We start from the raw sequence: 20314 nt of genomic DNA, 5'->3' as shown, positions 1-20314 counted from the left end.
AAATTAGCACACAGAACACGTGGTTATAACGTACAACGAGCCAAGAAGAGCACTTTATTTAATTGGAATACTGAATACATAATTCACACTAAACCAGTGCTGACAACATTTTCTACTTATCAGTGAAAGTTAAATCAAGTCTACTGTAAAATACTATGATTAATTTAGATTATAGCAATATTAAGTACTTTATAATTTTCTTATATGTGTGTTTTTAGCACAATTTAATGCGCATATCTCATATATTAGTACAAGTAATTTATCATTACAATAACCATAAATGTGACAGCATTATGATTTGCTATGATATTTCGATAAAAGTCACCAAGCATAGTTTTTTGTTGAGTGAACATTGTCTCCTGAATTTAAGTACAATATGTAGGTACCTATCTACCTACATAGATCTGTAGAATGTTGAGTTAAAAAGTTTGAACAAGGGTAGAATCTAATTTTATGGTACGGACAGATTTTACCAAAACAGAATAGATATTAAAAATGTCTGCCAAATTTTATAGTGTCTCTAATTCATTTTTTAAATTAAATTTTATTAAAGAGAGGCGAAACAGATCCGCCCAGTTTTGATTGAAAATATTTTAATTTAAAACATAATTGAGATAAATTCATTTCCTATCTATTTTTTTAATATTTCAATACATAAGACTAATCATTATTTCTAATCCCTGAATGTGGAATTCGCGAGCAAATAAGTAAGGTCGTGTATTAAATTCATTGTTATGATTGTTTACTTATTGATGTAGTATTGACTTATTCACTTGAATAACAATTTTATTAGTGACATACACAAATACCAGGTTATTATATTAGCACAAACTATAGAATATGGATTAATGCACAACAGAAAGCTTTCAACGATAGTTATAATCAAGGGTGACAGGATTAGATAACAGCAGAAACAGGTTAGTCTGGTCTCACTGCCGATGGCGGGAAACTGCGAATACAAAAGCGGAAACTGTGCGGAAATTTTGCCTGTTACCACAATTCCCCGTCAGTCACAACGTTAATAGAAGCGCCCGGAAGTAGTAGGCCATTTTACCAAAAGCACCGCAAGGCGGCGCGGTAGTCGCTACCGACGCGCGCCAACACCAAGGAGGGGTTTGCGGTGTTTGCACCCCCGGAGGACAGTCACAAGCGAACGACGTGGATACCTGGGACGGCCAAATAGGAGCCTCGGCGGTCGCCGGAGTTGAGGAGCGCCGTATGAGCCGACGGCAGGACGATGTTTTGTCGACCGTTCTTCTTTGTGTTCTCCTGTAAGTCTGATCCAAATATACCACAATAACAGCCTTGGCAATCTGAAACGACGACGTGGCGGGTTTGCCTGTTTAGGAGTGATCTTCAATCATTAAATAACATCATTCTAACATTTTCACAGATATAGAAAAACCGCAACTTTCATGGATGAAAATATTTAGGATCTGGCCACACTGTGCGGTGCGAACTCGGCTTCACTGTATTTTCCGGTTTCGTAGATTACTGCCCACACTAGTTTGAGGAGTTACTGTCGACACTACTATTTACGACTTACGTCTTCGAAGTGTTCATGCATATCCAACGATATATACGCAGACGTGTTGGTAAATGTAGAACAGTATTTAGCGTTACATTTAAATAAGCGCTGTACCCGGCAAAACGGCCAAAACCCAGTGGTTCTGTTATCAATAAGAAGGAGAACGGGAACGTAATTTAAACGGCTTTACGTATTTTGCGCTCCGGTTCCGAATAGTGTGGCGGTAATCATAGTATCAATACATGTGTTGCTATATAGAGCGGAAACTTAATGATTATTTCGCACAGTGTAGCTGGTTCATTGTAAATCTATTTTTTTTCTGGAAAAGAATGTATTATGCAACATCTGTTATTGACAGCCATATTCTTAAAATAGATACATATCTTAGAAGAAATTTTACGATTATGTCCTGTCAAATACTAACACGTTTTAGACGTTCCGATTTGGTTATGAAACATGAGGGATTATCTATAGGGCTCTAAATGGACTGGAGCGCCGTTCGTGGAAAAAATAATTTGACCATCTGAGTTAGATAGTTCATACAAAAAAATCTAAAACACTTATTTTTATAAAATATACATAAAATTGATAAGTATGTTAATATTTTTGGAAAATTATTAAGCGCTTCGGTTCGTAAAAAATCCATTTCGAGCAGTGATAATTTTAAAGGTAGGTATATTGTAAAATCAACAATAAATACGACACATATTTTTTGTGTTGAGTTTGGTGACACATATTATACTTGACGACAACTTAAATGCAGTTTGGAGATTCTTATGCAATATGGATTAGTGGCTACTTTGTTGTTAACATATTGGATGAAAATGCACCCCTTTTGCTAAGCCCAAGGGTTTAACACCTCGCTCCTTTAGTCCGCTGTCAGGAGAAATCCGGTAATATTAAAGCGATGCCTTACTTTCACGGAAGTGTGATTCATGAACAACAGGTCAAAGTACCTGCTTGACGTACAGGCGACAATAGATTATTGTGTGTGATCGCTACCAATTTATTGTGTGGACAATTGCATGAAACGTGAAAAACTGAATTGCTTTGATTGCACTTTCGAAGCATTCACTATTAATTCATTCTTTATGGCGAATTATGATTTCAAGCTCATTGGTTTGTTCATCAGTGATCTATATATTAGATAATATCTATTATTGTTTGATTTATAGACATGAAAAATGATCATCGAAAATTATAGAGAAAATAATTGTGTTTAATATTTTTATACTATAAGAATACTATATACCTCAATGTTTGTCTACATTAAAAGATAAATTGTCATCTTAAAACTGCTTATTCATAATTTAAAGCAAAAAAAGATTAATCAAACCTACTTTTAGACGATGAATGATTGCGTCCAATATCAGCCAGCGACCGGATGATGGGTAATCTCGACATGTTATTATCTTTACGCCTTTCATGCTGATGCCTGTGTCTCCTCAACAAAGCGTCTCTCACCAGATCCCTCTTGTCAAACGCCAGAGCATTTGCATTGACCATATTGTCTAAAACGAGATCCGAAATCTGTTCCAGATTCCCAGCTTCCATATCCAGCATAACAGTTCCATTTAGTAATAAGCTGCGTAATTCAAATAAGGAATGTAGAGATAGTGTTGCCACGTGAGGTTTGGACCATCTATTTCCGCCTTCTTCGACGTCTTCCTCGAATTTAATCCAGCGTGCCGTCTCTTTCCACTCGAGTTCGTCTCCTTCTTTGACCAGCTCTTCCATCTCCGAAAAGAGGGGATGTGATTCGTGAGTGCCATCGTCGACTTCTTCGCCCAGTATGAACTGAACTCGCTGGGCAGGAGGTGTAACTGAAAATGGTCAAGATAGTTACGTTTATACGTTTAGAGGTGTATTTATGACTAACAATTAATCGCTAATGATCTATCGGTTGTTTCTATAACAGGAGATTATAATAATATACATATTGCTAGTTATGTAGTTCATACCTACTGTAAATAAAAATAGTGATGAAATAAATATTTCGTCAGGAAAATAATATGAATCTTGACCCAAACAAACTATCTATAGTACGAATTCAATATTCTGGATGACACATTCATAACGGTCGCATGGGGAATTACAATATTTTCAGATCCTACCCAACATTTTCATATCATATATACCTATATATGTAGGTACATCTCCCAGTTCCGCGTTTTCGCTATTGTACAGTAGAGCGCCATGACGTATTGACCAGAATAATAGAAGTCGTGCTGTATGTACTTGTATGTGCTATTACGAGTAATTTTCGAAATGTACCTACCTATCATAAAACAATAGAGGCTTATTTATAACGTAATCTATCTTAAACTAAAAGTTGGGTTTCATAACAATTAAATGTACGTCACCGTGATGTATTTAAAAAAAACTCAATTCAAATCGAATAACACACTTAAGGATGTATTTTTTCTTCCACTTATTAACTATCTAATAAATGCGTTAGTGTACTTACTAGACGTACTTAGAAGTGCAGAGCTACTGAAGTGTTTCTAGTGGCACCTAGCGATAGATTAAGTAAAAAGAAATTTAGTCCAATTTATTGATAGTGTGTTTTAATTAGGTATGCCATATCAAAAACATTAAAACAGTTTTTCAGTTTACCTTCGAATTAAAAAAAAACCTTATTTTTAATGTTTTTAGATACCTACGTATTATTATTTAGATCAGCCGACAACGTAAACTATCAGTAAATTGTATTTAATTGCATATTTCGTATTCTGTCGCTAGATATCACTAGTCTCCCGTCCACTCTCCTTTAAACGCAAATATTGTAAAAATAGAATATGTTAATGACCCTTATTGTGAAAAATACGCTAAAAAATATGTTACAGACAATTTAAAATCAAACTTATATTTTTTCCGATAAAAGTTTTAACATCGCGCAATTTGCAGAAAATAACAAGTTGAAAACTTTTCACACAGCAGCTTTGTAAATGAAAAATATTTTTAATACAAACACAAGGTACCAACTTAATAAAAATATAGTGGGACGAGTTGGCGCCGACGACTGGATAATGTCAATGGAATGCCAGGACAACAGTTGGAGGACGGACATATGGGCGCCGTACAGATGGATGAAATGCACGAGAAACAACACTTTAGTTACGACTTGAGCAAACACAGTCAAAGAAGTATAATATAACCTATAATAATGCGAGGTGTATAGATCTGGCAATATCTCTATAGTTTAATACAGGATTAGAATGTGAAAACACAGCATCAAAATGATCGTTGCGTTCGTATAGTTAGGTAGATATTTTATATTACAATTGTTTCTCTACTCACTGGTCCAAGTCGTAACATACATGTGTTTTAAACGCATTTTATTCATCCATCAGATGTTCATCCTAAAGTTGTCCTAGCGTTCAATCGGCGGCGCCAAATCGTCATATTTCCTTAAAATTAAATTTTCTATCCTCGGCCCAATTTGTAGGCATCTAAGTAATAATTGAACTGGTAATAATGGAGCTTTGCTAAGGTCACTAAAGGGTTAAATACACTTTTTTATCAGTAATCAAACATAGGTACATGCATCTTAATGTAGGTACTATAATATTTCCTATTAAAAAGTAAATGGACATAATATATACAACTATTTTTTAACTATGTCCTATATTAAGACTTACCTTAATTAATGGAGAAGTGATTAAAACATAATATATAAATGGAGGTGTTTTATGTGGTCAATGGAGAAATTTTTATAATATGGAGATTGGTAGAGTAACTTGTGTAGTAACATAATCGATTTCACGATGCTAATACTTGATTGTTGATTATATTTCACGATAGAAGTTGTGATTGATGTTTTTTTTGTGATATTCTTTTAAATATTATTTGTAACAGGAAAATGGTGATAAGCATTATAATAATATTGATTTTGTTAAAATAAACGGCATTTGAAAATATAAAAAGAAGACTGAACTAATCAATAAATTTGTCTATAATAAAACGATGAAGTATACCTACCATAGAGCGCAGAATTTGATAAATAATATACAATGACACTCGATTAACGAGTAAGCTTGATTGAAAATTAAAAACAAAATGTAGTAACATCAATGTAGTAGAGACTATTATTGTAATATTGATTCACTGAATGATATTTAGTGAGGGATTAAAAAAAAATGGTAAGTTAAACATTTTTTATTGGAGAAATTGCATTACATTCATTCATTTTCACTAATTAATATAACAATCAGTGTATCAATATTAAATGAATACTGATTCTACACGTTCACAAAACGACTAGGCAGAGGAAAAATCTAAATACAAAAATGCTTTTCGATTGAAAAGCTGAGATGCTCCGTGAAAAGCGAAATGAAAATTTTCGATTGATATTTTTTCATATCTTACAGATTTCGCCATCCTCCGAAATGCTTACTCTTCTTCGTCGAGTTACAATGACGGGACCTTAAAAATAATGCCAATATTAACCTTCCTTAAAATGGATACATAGTAATATATTGCTAATACCTACCATTTATATTATCAATCGTTGCTATCATGAACTAATAGCGCCTGTACACGTGCATGAATTTACTGTCGGCATTAGTGCTTATTTTAAAATATCCTGTCACGATAGTTTAAAATACGCACTATTGCTGGCAGTCAATCCATGCACGTGTACAGGCGCTATAACTATAAAAGACTTTTCAAAATATGATATCGTGTTTTTATCCACTTAAAAGAGTAACTATTCGAAAGAACGTAAACAAACACTAATACATCATTTTAATTGCACTGCAACACGAGTCTTTCTTTTATAAATTGACATGACATGACATGACAGGAAGTTTACTTATATCCGCATCTTGTGCACGAGTAGAGAGGTAGTATATTAATTGAAGTTTTAAAATGATATTGGTAGTAAAGTTGCGACCCAAAGTAATTTCCGGTGACTCGTTATCTGCCCGAACGGCAAACATCGTAGAAGGCTACAAGACATCTACGGCGAGCTCTACGAGGCTACGGTGCACTTAAAAATAGACATCTCGTGATACTTTTTGCAGCGTTTTATTTTCAATTTATTATCACATAGCTAATAAAGGTGTTCATTAAACCCTCAATTGTGCATTGCTACGATTGCAGATTTAGAGTATAAATATCACTAAAAACTAGAATTATAATTGCAGTAAAATGATTAAAAAAAAAAACACTATCACAAACAGATGTTTTACACGTGCATTATATATTTTTAGTTTTTTTAACTAATTTTCCAGGAAACACTTTACACTGAAAACATAATATATCACACAATAATTGTATGTTTATTACATATATATATATTTTTTTAAAATGGTTCTACAATCTGACGCGTTTCTTGGCTGCATCACGAAGAAGTTTCGTTAAGATTCTTGTTTTGCGAGAAATGTATATTAGCCACTTGGTCATCCTATTAAGATCATGCTCGGGGTCTAAACACACATTGAAAAAACAACATGCTATTTTGCCAGATGTAGGATTCAAACCCGAGATCCATGACTTTATAATTCCATGAGTTACCGCTCGGCTATCGCGATATAATATAATAATACATAATAATATTATTTGGAGGAGGCATTATACGATAAATTTTCACTTTTAATAATTTTTTGAAATGAATCAAATTTAAATCAAATTCAAATCAAATCAAATCAAATCAAATTTATAGAATTAAAATAAATTACCACTTTCGGTCCTAAGTAGACCACATAGGCCTTCGCAGGTTAGACGTTTTATTATCATAATTGTACGGGGAATGAACGATGGCCATTTTCCCAATCTACTCAGGTAACACATTGAGAAAACAATATGTATTTTTTACCATACTCGGAATCGAACCCGTGGCCACTATTACAATTACAGGCGTTTTACCAGTTACGCCACTGTAGAGAAAATAAAGATTTTGTTGTTTCAGAGTTGAGCATAATAATTGAGGTAGGAATTCATAAATAAAGGTAGGTACACCGACACAAGTCAAACAGACATTAGTGATAATTTGCATCTTTAAAAGAGAGCGATTTAAACAAGTATTTTTTACTGATTTTATAATATTAATATGTTTATAACTATCCTATAAAAATGTCGTAACTTTAATACGGAATATTCTTTATATATGACATTTCAAGATAACATAAAGTAATCCTGCATATCACTATTTTAAACCATGAAGTTCCTAACGCCATTTGTCATAGAACCCCGATGTAGTTTCAACAAACGTGTAATTTGGAAAGCTCATTCAGAGCACTAGATTAAATATATATATTTTTTATGAAATTTATCCATCAATCAATATTATAGTTGTATAGGTATACTTTGATAAATGTTATACAATTATTACGAAGTAATCGCCGAATCTCTTGAAGGTTCAATGTTGCTTCGTCTCAAAACTAACTGTATTGTTTTAATATTTTGATATATTTATATTTACAAGTAACAAATGTAGATATGGGGGTAAATAATATCTTTCAACACATTGTGTTGAGAGTAAAATTAAGTTATTTGACAATGACGAATAAGTAATAACCCTAATGAATGACTCCGTCGATTAAGCACCAACTTTCATTCGTTTTGCGTGTTTCCGTTGATGGAGAAATGAAGAAATAATTTTATTTAACGTCTTCATAGCACTGTTCCTGGCGGATTATGACAACATTGCGTGCTTTGTATTAATTTATTTATTTGTATTGTCTTTTTTTTTCATTTTAATGTTTTTTTACAAAAAAAAACATTAAAATGAATTGCGAACTTTTGATAATAATTTTAGACTATAGTTTGAACACGTAGGGACTTTGTACAGTAGTTTCAGCTTGTGAACCCACTTTTACAACGTTTGATCAAAATGAGAGTTAAATATATTATATTCACGCATATTTTATTTTAAATACATGGTTTAATGAGTCTTGGAATATACTTTATTGAACAAACCTTAAAATTTTGAGACAAAATACTAATTATTACCTATAGAATAAATGTGGATATATTTTGTTAACTTGTTAATAGTGTACAATATATGCTTTGTCACTACTAGTCGCCATACCTCTATGACTTTTTAGGCGTATCCCGTGACGTAACAAACAAGAATCTCTCCGCAGAGTTATGTTATGAGTGTCCCAGGAAGAGTTTCACATCATCCTGGTTGTGAATAGCGTCCATTAGATTGTGAATATTTTTTATTTTGAATATATCTAATGTTATTTCGATCAAACCTAGATGAAAATACAATCATCACTCACCGTATGACGCCGCAGACTTACTAAATGTTAAGTAATTAGCCCACGTTGACACCAGGTCGCAATAATATACTTTCGTAGGTCTTCCGGTCAAACCGACACTCCCAGAGGACGTGATTGGCATTGCGATTCGTCACATAAGTATGTCGAAGAGATGTTAAATATAATTAAAATACTTAGAACATTTATAAGAAAACTATTGCTAGATCTTACGTGGTCTTTCCTGTTCATCGTCATCCCCCTTTTCGCCGTCTGCTTTTGAGTGGTGTTTATGGCGCCTGTGCGAGTGACGCTTCTCTCCAGGTAAATGCACACCCACGAAAACTGTGTGAGCTCTGTGGCCTGAAACAAACACGAGAAAACCTTTCTATTAATATCATTTAATACAATTATTTTTTTATTCAAATAAAAATACACAAGATTTATTAATATAGCATTCGTTTGCCTGTGTATTGAATTCAATTCTCACATATTATTAAAGAGCGGTCGGTAAATAACAAATAAATAAAAACAAGAATTAAGTTATCTAACAAGGAGTACATTTCTTTAATTTAGATGCCTCTTTAGCAATATCTTAAATTAACAAATATTTTCAATGTAAATTCTTTAGACGTTCAAAAACACAATAATATAGGTACAGTTTTAATAAACTGTTTCTTTTATTCAACGAATACGATTGCAGAATGTAGCATTCTATATACTGAATATACCAACATAATTTGAAAACATCTCATGCATAATACACACTAGAAAAAAATCGTTTTGTAGAAAAAATAATACACCCGACGGGATTTGAACCTGTATCTGCTGGATTTGCGACAGTATGTTTTACTAATTAAACTACGGGCGCCTTAGATAATTACGACGATTTTAACTAGTAGTTGTTACTTGTTACATCAAATGCTTGTCGAATTGCGTTAAACAAAACTATTTTTTCTAGTGTGTATATGCATGAGATGTTTCAAATTATGTATATTCAATATACCTAAGTTTGTTAGCGTCGCAGGAGAAAATATGACAACTTGATATTGATACTCACAAAAGTTATATTATCAGCATTCTTTTTTTATTTACTGAGCCGTTAGAATGTTGCACAATACACACACAGGACTTAATTGAATCTAGTTTAATTGTATGCAAATATTGAATCGATGTGAACTTGTCTTGTGAATACCGTCTTGAAATTATTTTTGAAACCAGTTGTTAAGCTGATATAGGTGATGCTTAGAAACAACTGCTTAGTTCAATATATAACGCGGAAATATTGGAAGTCACAAACGGATGCAACAATGGAATCTATAATTTTGTTGTGGTCGTGGAGGCTGCAGAACTTTTGGGGATACAATTAAGATTGCCCGATTGGGGCCGACCTCTGATAGCGGATGGCATAACAGCGGGAACAAGATAATTAAGAAATGGAAAAGCTTTTTTGTAGTAAATAGTAAAAAAAATATAACGGTAGTTATTTGTTTCGTTGGTTCTTCAGAATTTAAATACGAACCGCAAATCAAATAAGTACCTACCCGAAGGCTGGAGAGATTGCGTTGCAAAAATATAGGCAATAAAATGAAAAAAAGTCGTTAAAAAGCTTTTACGGTTTTCTTCCCAAAAAGTAGGTATTTGTATAATATACGTGTCGAGGTTGGTATACACCACGGTTTCTCAACCTTTTCTTAATAACCATACTATAAAGTAACACAACAAGGTTTTATTACAATCTACAACACCCACCTCTATATAAGAAAAGGCTTTAATCCAGCTGTGAAAATAATAATATGTGTGTCCAGATATCAGCTGTTAATACTAAGAATATTCTACAAAATTCTGCTATGCGGAGATTGAAAACATTTCAAATTGAAGGGCGTGTACTAGTTTAAAGGGAGTTCTGAAAAGGTCATTCATTGCTTCGTGTAATAAATTTCGTGTAAACAATATATTTTTATGCAAATTTTTCATATATTTGAAATAGGGGGGATTGTTAGTTAGTTTTTTTATAATATGATGCATAGTAACATAAGGTTTGGAAACCACTGAATTTTAGAACGAAAGTTGATTTTAACGTATTGTGTTGTTCAAAGTGTCATATTGGCAGAAAAGTCATAATAATGGAATAATTAATCGAAAGCTTAAACAGTAATCGCCCTGTGATGGACAAATTAATTAAAAGTCATTTTTGCCGTCATCTCGAATAAACACCCGGGAAGCTATAAAAAAGACCATTAAAAATTTCAACTCCAGCAGAATTTTTTAGTTACTTAATTAAAAAAATGGAAAAATAAACATTAAGTATAACAATGTAGTTTCACACTTCTAGCGAAATAAAATACTAACAAACATTATTTTAATATTGTATGGTAGATATATATATGTACATATAATATTATACAGAGACAGGGTACAGTATAAATTAGTTAGGGGAGGCCTTCTTCCCGCAGTGAATCGATCCCGGCTGTGTGTGTGTGTGTGTGTGTGTGCGTATTACTTTGAGATGCCTGTCTTTCCGACACGTACTGATAGAAAACTGGTTTGAATAATCTTAAATATTTTTTATACAAATTTGTAGCTTAGTGGTTATAATATATATTTTTTCTTTTGATACCATCTAAATTTAAGTGGTACCTAGGTAAAATATAACAAACCAAAACGGATAAAAATAATTGATTCTTCGAAAGACAATAAATTATGTATATCATACCATGTCTGAACCATAAACATTAGATTTAAACGTTTCAAAAAATAGTGTTTCAAAATCTATTTTATTAGCATTGAAACAGTATTTTGTGTTTTGGAATCTGCAACTAATTTCCAAACTCGTATCCAATATTATAATACATTACTACAAATAAAAAAAATCAAATATTACGAATGGGTTTGCTTGGAGTTATCCACCAATACAATTATTTGTTTAAATCATTGATTATTTTTGGCCAAATAACCAATCAATTCATTAAGCAAATAATTGAGGATAAAAGTTTCATTTAATTTAAGTTAATTTTAATACTTATCTACACCATAACATGGAGTTGATAAATATACTTCATATATACACAATAATATAGGTTTGAATAAATATACTTCGAGAGGCCTTCATCTAAATTGAGATGCAGAAGAATATTTTTATAATAAATAAGTATTTTTAAATATAAATGATGTGTTTATTTACACGAAATTCGTTTCAATTTGTCGGTGTTATAACCGTTGAACAAATATCATATTTTATAATACCTATTAGGGTGACATATTTACTTTGCGTGCTGTCATATTATTTTCCTGACATGATTTACTTTTTACCCTATGATAGAAATCTTATGTGGAGACAGTTTATATAAGAATTTCAGTAATTTTCACGCTTGCCATTGCCTTCATCTTTGATACAGGTACATAATATAAGCCGAATAATAAAAAGTGCTATTTTAAAAAAACATTTGGAATATAATATTTTATTGTATCTGTCATTCAAAGCTCGACACATCACATTGATAAGCTGGTTCTGGTATATGTTTTTCGCAGAATCATTACTTTGAACAAAAATTACTTGAAAAATTTGTTAGATGTTGAATATAAGAGCAAGGATTTAATAATCCTAATTTTTAACAGAACGACGCCATTTTTGAAATTAATAAAGTTTTATCATATAGCTTTACCATTATTAAGTAGCAAAGATCACAAAACTTTCTTCATTATTACATTTTAGGATATTGAAATATTAACTCGACAAAGGAAATCATGTTTCTTAACAGTTAATCTGTTTTACTTACTTAATATTATTTTAAGTTTTTGACAAAGTTCTTCAGAAAATATTCATTTTATAAGGATAATACTTTGTGAATATTTACATTTTTTATTTTACCAACTTTTTTAAGACATTGAAGAATTTAAATGTTATTTTTTTAATAAAATATGTTAATAATGTAATTACATAATAGCCATAAATTGACAAACTATAATTGAAGTAGGGAGTAAAATTATGTTAACGCGCGTGTTTGAACATGTACCGTTTAAAAAAAATTTAAAAAAAATCGGTTAGGTACATGTTCAAACACGCGCGTTAACATAATTTTACTCCCTACTTTAATTATATTTTGTCAATTTATGGCTACGGCCGTATGTTGTAGCTTAACCACTAGGGAATGACAAAAGAAATGGCGTATTTCAAAAAAACACTACCTTATTCTTAGGTCAATAATTATTATAAAGCAATCATTATTCATAAAATGTTTATCACACTTGAATGGTCAAAGACATAGCTTATAATAAGTATCTTTAGAATCATCTTCAAATGTGTTAATCTTGCCGATTTTTTGAATAATAAAATGCCTAATTCTTGTCAAATTTGGGATCACAGAGATTATCAATATAATTTTTTATCGTGAATATTTTACAAAAATTATCTCGTCATAAATTATACTAATGGTTTTATAAATGCGTTTAAAAATTAATAAACGTAAAAAATCTTAACACCACTGCACAGTTATGTACCGAAATATGACTATATTCTAAAACATTAGAGCGAGAGGTTTAAAAGAATACTATTTTATGTAACAAAAATACTTTATGCAGTCATCAAATGTTTAAAATAACTATAAGGGATAATAAGGCTTCAAAATTATATAAATAGATTATCTACAACGTTTAAGGAGTGTCCAGGATCATGGTTTGAAAATACAATAAAAACTCAATTTTGACCTTCGACGAGCATGTCCTCTCTTTGTAATGTCATTGACGTGAAAACAATTTATAGAAATATGCAAATAAGAATGCACCGTTTGTATGGTACATAAAAAATGTACTTCCTGATAAAACCAATGGGTGTTTTCGAATTTAAGAATATTCTTTGAAATAATTGAGTTATTAATAGTCCTTCTAACTGTACATTATATCACATAATCATTAGAACTAGTATGGTGACTGGCCATTGCTGAAGAGAAACTCAACTATTATTTTTGAAAACGGACGCTCAGAAGTTTGACTGTATTCTGAATCATTTCCTCAAAACATTTCGAACTTTGATCATTCGATGAAAGAAAAGAAAAAGCTCTAAGATTTAAAAAGAGACCGAACTCTCTCAAAGTCTAGTTAGTTGTCTGAAGAAAAATAAAAGTTTCCATCTATTGAAGTAAATACTACAAAAACTCTTCCACCATTTTTTTCAATTACACGTATCCGTGGGCAATCCTGATTGGAAATTACGAATAGCTCTTTCAAGCATCAAGATCCATATCGATGGATATAACAATATCTTAATTTATGAGTTTGAAAACGTTATAGATAGCTATTAACACGTTATGATTATTCAATGTAGCGTGACGCGAATATCGTGAAAAGGGTTGGAAAGCACTGCCATATGAGATGAAAGCCTTTAATATCCTCAGCTAGTCGATTTTCTAAATACATGTCAAATAAAATCCATGTCATCCTCTTACATGTCTTTATTATTTAATAAAATAACCTTCATTCTTGATGTATAAATAAAAGCCCACTGGGATACGTATGTTAGACACAAGTATATCCATATAATTGACGTAACCGTATCAAAACATCTCTCTGATTTGAATTCATTCACGTGAATAAAAAGGTTGGATTTAGGTAAATCGCCAACAACCGGCCTGCGTAGAAATGTAAATAATATGTTAACTGAATCCAATACAATTATTTATCGCACCAAGTTGTTTTTTGCTACCAGGGTTTTTGAAAAAACTCCATTCATAAAAAATATTTAGGCGTGAAGCTAAATTGACACCACAACTGCTACCGGCAAATACATGACATGCCGTTTTATAAACCTATTACGTTGGCAGTATTGCTGACGTAATATGTCCGAGACCTTTTTTATAGCTAACCAAGCGAAAAATCCGTTTAGAATAGATAAATACGCCATAGGAAGATGAATTACGACAAATAAAAGTCAGTGAGACACTTAACCTGAGGGTGAAAAAGGGTGAGGAAAAAATAAACATGACTCAACTCGTGCCTCGAACACCTGTATTAGAATTGTTAAGTTTGCTCATGTACAAAATTAGCTGATTCGGTTTGAATATGTACAAACATACCAAATAAATTAATTACCTAAGTAAGATTTTAAGTGTACCTATATGCTTCATAATATAACTGATGTCATGCGCCTAATGTCGAATAGTGGTAGAACGTTCACACCTAAATTCACGAGTCGCTCAAGTAGTCAGACAAATTCACATGGTTTTAGTGTGTCATGTTTGTTTGAATCCAATGGGTCTATTCTAGAGGCTCTAATGGTGCTGTGCATAAGGCTTTGGCCTTCCACTCGAGAGTCTTGGGTTCGATCCCGGTGAGGACACAGTATTTATGTATTTTTCTCAAAGCTTGGGTTTTTATGATTGTTCAAAATTACTAACAACCACCTTGTACGAAAAAGCAAGGACATGGTTATTAATAATTCTAAAAAAATGGGTCTATTCTATATACGGCTATCGACGGTAGTTTATCATATTTATGTATTGAGGTATTATATTAATTGTTACAATAAGTTAGCTGTCTACACTGTCAAAACTGTCTATCTTGCTCTAAAAGTTAACACACCCAAGAGAGGAGCAGTTAAAACATAGCATTTTTTAACACTTCAGACGGTTAACTTATTGCAACAATTAACCGCCTAAAAACATGATATGCAAGTATGATAAACTACCACCTATAGCCACCGATATCCGCCTTGTGTATAGAATAGACCCACAGATCGCGTAATTAATAGATTGAGCAAAAGGCTAAGAAATGTAATATTCTCTTTATTGAAAATTTTCCTGAGGAGGCGACCAAAATCCACATCGGATTATCGAGGCAATGAAAAAAAGCCATTGTTTTGTTCAGGTAGCTTAACTTAAATCCAATAACTTGTGATTTATTATTATTAACTTTATAGCATTAACTATACCTAAGTGGTAACATATTTAAATAGAGTGACTCGGGTTCGAATCCGGAGTCTGGCAAAATTCAAATGTTTTTTCAATGTTTGCTTGGAGCCAGAACTTGGACCTAATAGATTGGGCAAGAAGCTAACATCAATTTCTTGTAAAAAAATCTGCTGCGGAACGTCTTTATGAGGCGGCCTAGATTCAGACCGAATTGTATTGAATTGTCAAATTAATGAATATAAAGTGTCGAAACCTTGACATTCAGACAATCAGAGAGGGAGAGAATTGAAGCGTTCGAGGTGTGAGGCTGGCGGAGGATTCTGCGGCCTGGTGTACAAAATATATATCTACAGTGGAAGAGCTTGGCATCAGAGATCGTGGTAAGATCCTGGAGATACTAGTGATCTTTGTTGACGTTGAATGCAGGATTTTGTGAGGGCGTGTGCTTTCCAGATACACTATCAGGAAAGCGACTGAAGTACAAGAGCAACGCGGGATCAGTCTAGATCAGTGGTTCTCACGATAAATTTAAGTGTGACCGCACAATAGACATTGCCAGTTCAATGGAAACGTCTGGTGACCGCACCAAATTTCACTTTTGTCGTGATTGAAAAAATTATAGGTAAATTTTATTTACTAAAAAAATAGATCAATTTAATTATAGACAAGTCCATCTAATAAAAGACATTTGAATATTTTAGTACATATACATTTATTTAAAAATAATGCAAATGGAATTCCTCAATGTTCCTTTTTTCTAATGCGAGCTGCTTAGCTGCTTCTAAGTTTACATCTGTCAACTGACTTCGATATTTGTTTTTTATGAAGTGCATTACACTGAATGATCTTTCACAGTAAACAGTAGTAGGAAAAATCAACAATATTAATAAAGCAATTGTTGCCAATTCTTTGAATTGACTTTATCTCAGAAACGGACTATTTTACACAAGATCTCATCACAAAAACACATTATGGATCATTTGAGCATGGAAAGAAATTTAAGACATGTGTATTCGACCAATTTCATAATTTTATAAATATTTTTTGAAATATTATTATGTAAAGCGCTGGTGGCCGCACATGAGAACCACTAGTCTAGATGGAAAAATATTGTTGTCAACGCCTGTTATTTCAGTGATTATAATCCTCAGTAATGGTGAAAAAGATATGAAGTGAGAGAAATACAATAAGCTGGATTTAGAGTTTCTTTTTCAATCTCATTCATCTGTATTCTTCTTTTGCCATATCCGCCCCTTAACTGGAGCATATGGACACCACGCGGCGCCTTCAAGAATCCCTATCGCTCGCCAGACTTCTTGCTTCGTACCAGGTCAAACCAGCATCCCGTAGCTGCGCCGTATACACTCTGTAGATTGTGAATCTGTATTCACCTGTTTACAAAAGAATGAGACATAATGGAGCTTTATGGAGTGTACATTAGTGAATCAATATATTACATTTTCTGCACAATCATTCTGGTCGGTTTAATTGTATTCATACGCGTTTGGTCAATGCTCGCAGTCGCTGCGTCGTCGTTTACATCAAGTATGTATTCAGCTTAATACTATGTGTAGGTGTGAGCGTTGAAGGTTTACGTCAAATCGCTAAGCCAGGCGTGAGAGAATTCGGATTGAAAGTACCTGAACCCTGAGGCGACCGCGCTTCCGTTCTCGTTGGAAAATGCTATCGAGGCGGAAAACCACCCTTAGAAGGGCGTCCTTAAAAAGCTTCGAGACGCCGCAACGATACGTGTATCGAAAGACAAGACACCCCTCCATCGACACGGAAATGCGACAATTCGATAAGTATGCAAGCGATAGACTTAATCAATTGCGAAAAATAATAAGCTTATAAAATTTGTCAACACATTGAATCGATAAAACGTTCATCAATATAGACTATCGACGTGCTTTTTACACTTCTTCTATTTGCAACATCTATGATTTATTTTTAGCAATCTAATGAGAGATGATGTTTTTTAGCCAGGATGACTAGGGTCTCGCTCAGCGGCAAGTTTAAACCACGAGTTATATCTATACCAAAATGTTTAATAAACCATTTCTTTTATTCAATGAATAATAATTCACAAGATTTTGAGAATGTAACATTCCATATATTGAACTTGAAAATACCTCAGATATATACCCACCGATAGTCAATAATAACGGAATTTGATAAGCGTTTAATGTATGATCTACTAGTTTAAATTGTCGTAATTAGATAGCAGGCCCGTAGCATAATTGGTTAACACACAGATTGGCCCGACACCAACGGGTTCAAATCCCGTCGAGTTTCATTTGTTTTTCAAATATGATTTTTTTAGTGGGTATATATAATATAATATATTATATCTGAGGTGTTTTCAAGTTATGTATGTTCTATACCAAAATCTTAAAAATATGCGTATTTATTACAAATTGAATATAAAATATAAAGCAAAGCATAACGTAATTCCAACAAGTAACATGACAAGGGCCTATATCTATAACATAACCACTCGAATAAAAACCTACCTACGTGTAGGAAAAACTCCATTAACGGCCCACATGCTCAGCGTACGTCAAAATGGAGCTTTTATGCTATTTTCAAAGCATGATCCTGGACATTCCTTAAACGTTGTAGATAATCTATATACATAATTTTGAATCCTTATTATCCTTTATATTTATTTTAAGCATTTGATGACTGCATAAAGTATTTTTATTACATAAAATAGTATTCTTTTAAACCTCTCGCTCTAATGTTTTAGAATATTGTCATATTTCAGTACGTCCATGTGAAGTGGTGCTAAGATTTTTTATGTCCATGTTACATATACCTAACCGATTTTTTTTTAAAACGGTACATCTTCAAAGACGCGCGTTACCATGTTCTTACTCCCTACTTCATTTATCGTTTGTCAATTTATGGCTACGGCCGTATGTTGTAGCTTAGCCACTGGGAAATGCCAATAGAAATGGTATATTTCAAAAAAATACTACCTTATTCTTAGGTCAATAATTATTATAAAGCAAACATTATTCGTAGACTGTTTATCACATTTGAATGGTCAAAGACATAGCTTATAATCAGTATTTTTAAAAGTATCTTTAAATGTGTAAATCTTGCTCATTTTTTGAATAATAAAATGTCTAATTCTTGTCAAATTTGGGATCACAGATATTATCAATATAATTTTTTATCGTAAATATTTCACTGTAATAATGTCGATATAAATTATACTGATGGTTTTATAAATGCGTTTAAAAAGTAATAAATGTAAAAAATCTTAACACCACTGCACATGCATGTACTGAAATATGACTATATTCTAAAACATTAGAGCGAGAGGTTTAAAAGAATACTATTTTATGTAATAAAAATACTTTATGCAGTCATCAAATGTTCAAAATAAATATAAAGGATAATAAGGCTTTAAAATTATATAAATAGATTATCTACAACGTTTAAGGAATGTCCAATATCATGCATGCATGAAAATAGCATAAAAGCTCCATTTTGACGTACGCTGAGCATGTCCCCCCTTAATATTGTTATAATAATTTGATAGAGATACGTTGTTATTTAACATTGTTAGTTGGAATTTATGGTTTTTATTTTATTGTTTATCATGGGGGCGGGCTCAAAATCAGTTAGTGCCTCCGGGGTCTTAGAGTCATTAAATGCGCCACTGGTTTTGCTTATCATATAACTTCTTTTGAAAGATAATACTTATTGAGATATCCCGTATCCTCTCTATCTTTTTGTTGATATTTTTGCCTATTTAACGCAATCTTTTTAATATACACGGGGATCAGAAAGACAGTTTTTATCATCTTAATTATGACTGTCAGGCTTAGGTTACGAATTCATACACTTTGACACAGTGAGAATAGTACATTTAGACAGTTTAAGATGTCTTCATTTCCTTTAGTTAGATTATTAGAGACAATAACATAACGTTATAGATTTTGTTAATATGAATATTTTTACCAACATTGGAGTAGTGGCAGAAGGTCCACCTAAAGCTGTGAGTCGCATCCTGGAATCCCACACTTGGCTAACTCACTTCTCATTTCACAATATTTAATTCTTAAGGATTCAATAGAATGAGAAAATATGCATATTTTTAATACTGGTGATCTATTTTTTCCTTCAAATATGAATAGCTGGAAATACTTATATTATATACAATAGTTTACGATTTGATTTTTTGATGCTACAGTATAATAATATAGTGTGATAACTAATACCCAGTTTGATTAATGTTTCTTTATAATTAAAATAATACTATCTAGATACATAGTAATTGAGTAACTGCTATAGGTCCACTAAGATAATAAAATATTTACATCGAATTTAATTGACAATTATGCTTCAACGTCTCAAAGTACCTTACTTTATTTAATGACATTAAAGATGTATTTACAAGGCTAGCAAATTGGCTTGGTGCATAGGGAAATCTGCACTTCCCGTATAGCTAACGGACCTTTGTCTAGGCAGGTAATTCGTTATTATAATAGTCGCACAACGATATCAAGAGATAACGTTTCATGTGGAAAATAACATATTGTATTTATAATTCAATATATATATATATATTATGATACTTATTGCACAAAATGAAATAAAACGTCGCTTCAGTCTTGCTTAGTTTTTGTGTTCCAACATATTAATCCACAATTTGAGCTGGATTT

The 20314-nt window shown here is 32.4% G+C and overlaps 1 protein-coding gene across 2 annotated transcripts in view; it reads right to left on the bottom strand.

Annotated features, from left to right (window-relative positions):
* The window catches only part of Ndae1 (Na[+]-driven anion exchanger 1), a 119602-nt gene that overhangs the window by 24844 nt on the left and 74444 nt on the right, over positions 1-20314 (bottom strand). The window contains exons 2-5 of one of the 2 annotated variants that reach the window (XM_085955454.1): positions 8968-9096; positions 5897-5953; positions 2869-3351; positions 1167-1313 (exon numbers count right to left, since the gene is read on the bottom strand). In XM_085955454.1, coding sequence (XP_085811580.1) covers positions 1167-1313; positions 2869-3351; positions 5897-5953; positions 8968-9096 — 816 coding nt within the window. The remainder of the gene's footprint in view (positions 1-1166; positions 1314-2868; positions 3352-5896; positions 5954-8967; positions 9097-20314) is intronic. The other variant, XM_085955453.1, reaches the window with a different exon arrangement.

This window comes from Rhyacophila brunnea, unplaced genomic scaffold (assembly GCF_057557595.1).
Source record: "Rhyacophila brunnea isolate RB1 unplaced genomic scaffold, BYU_Rbru_1.0 scaffold_5, whole genome shotgun sequence".
NCBI lineage: Eukaryota > Metazoa > Arthropoda > Insecta > Trichoptera > Rhyacophilidae > Rhyacophila > Rhyacophila brunnea.
Note: the sequence above shows the minus strand (reverse complement) of the source record. Positions and strands in the feature narration are given on the sequence as shown.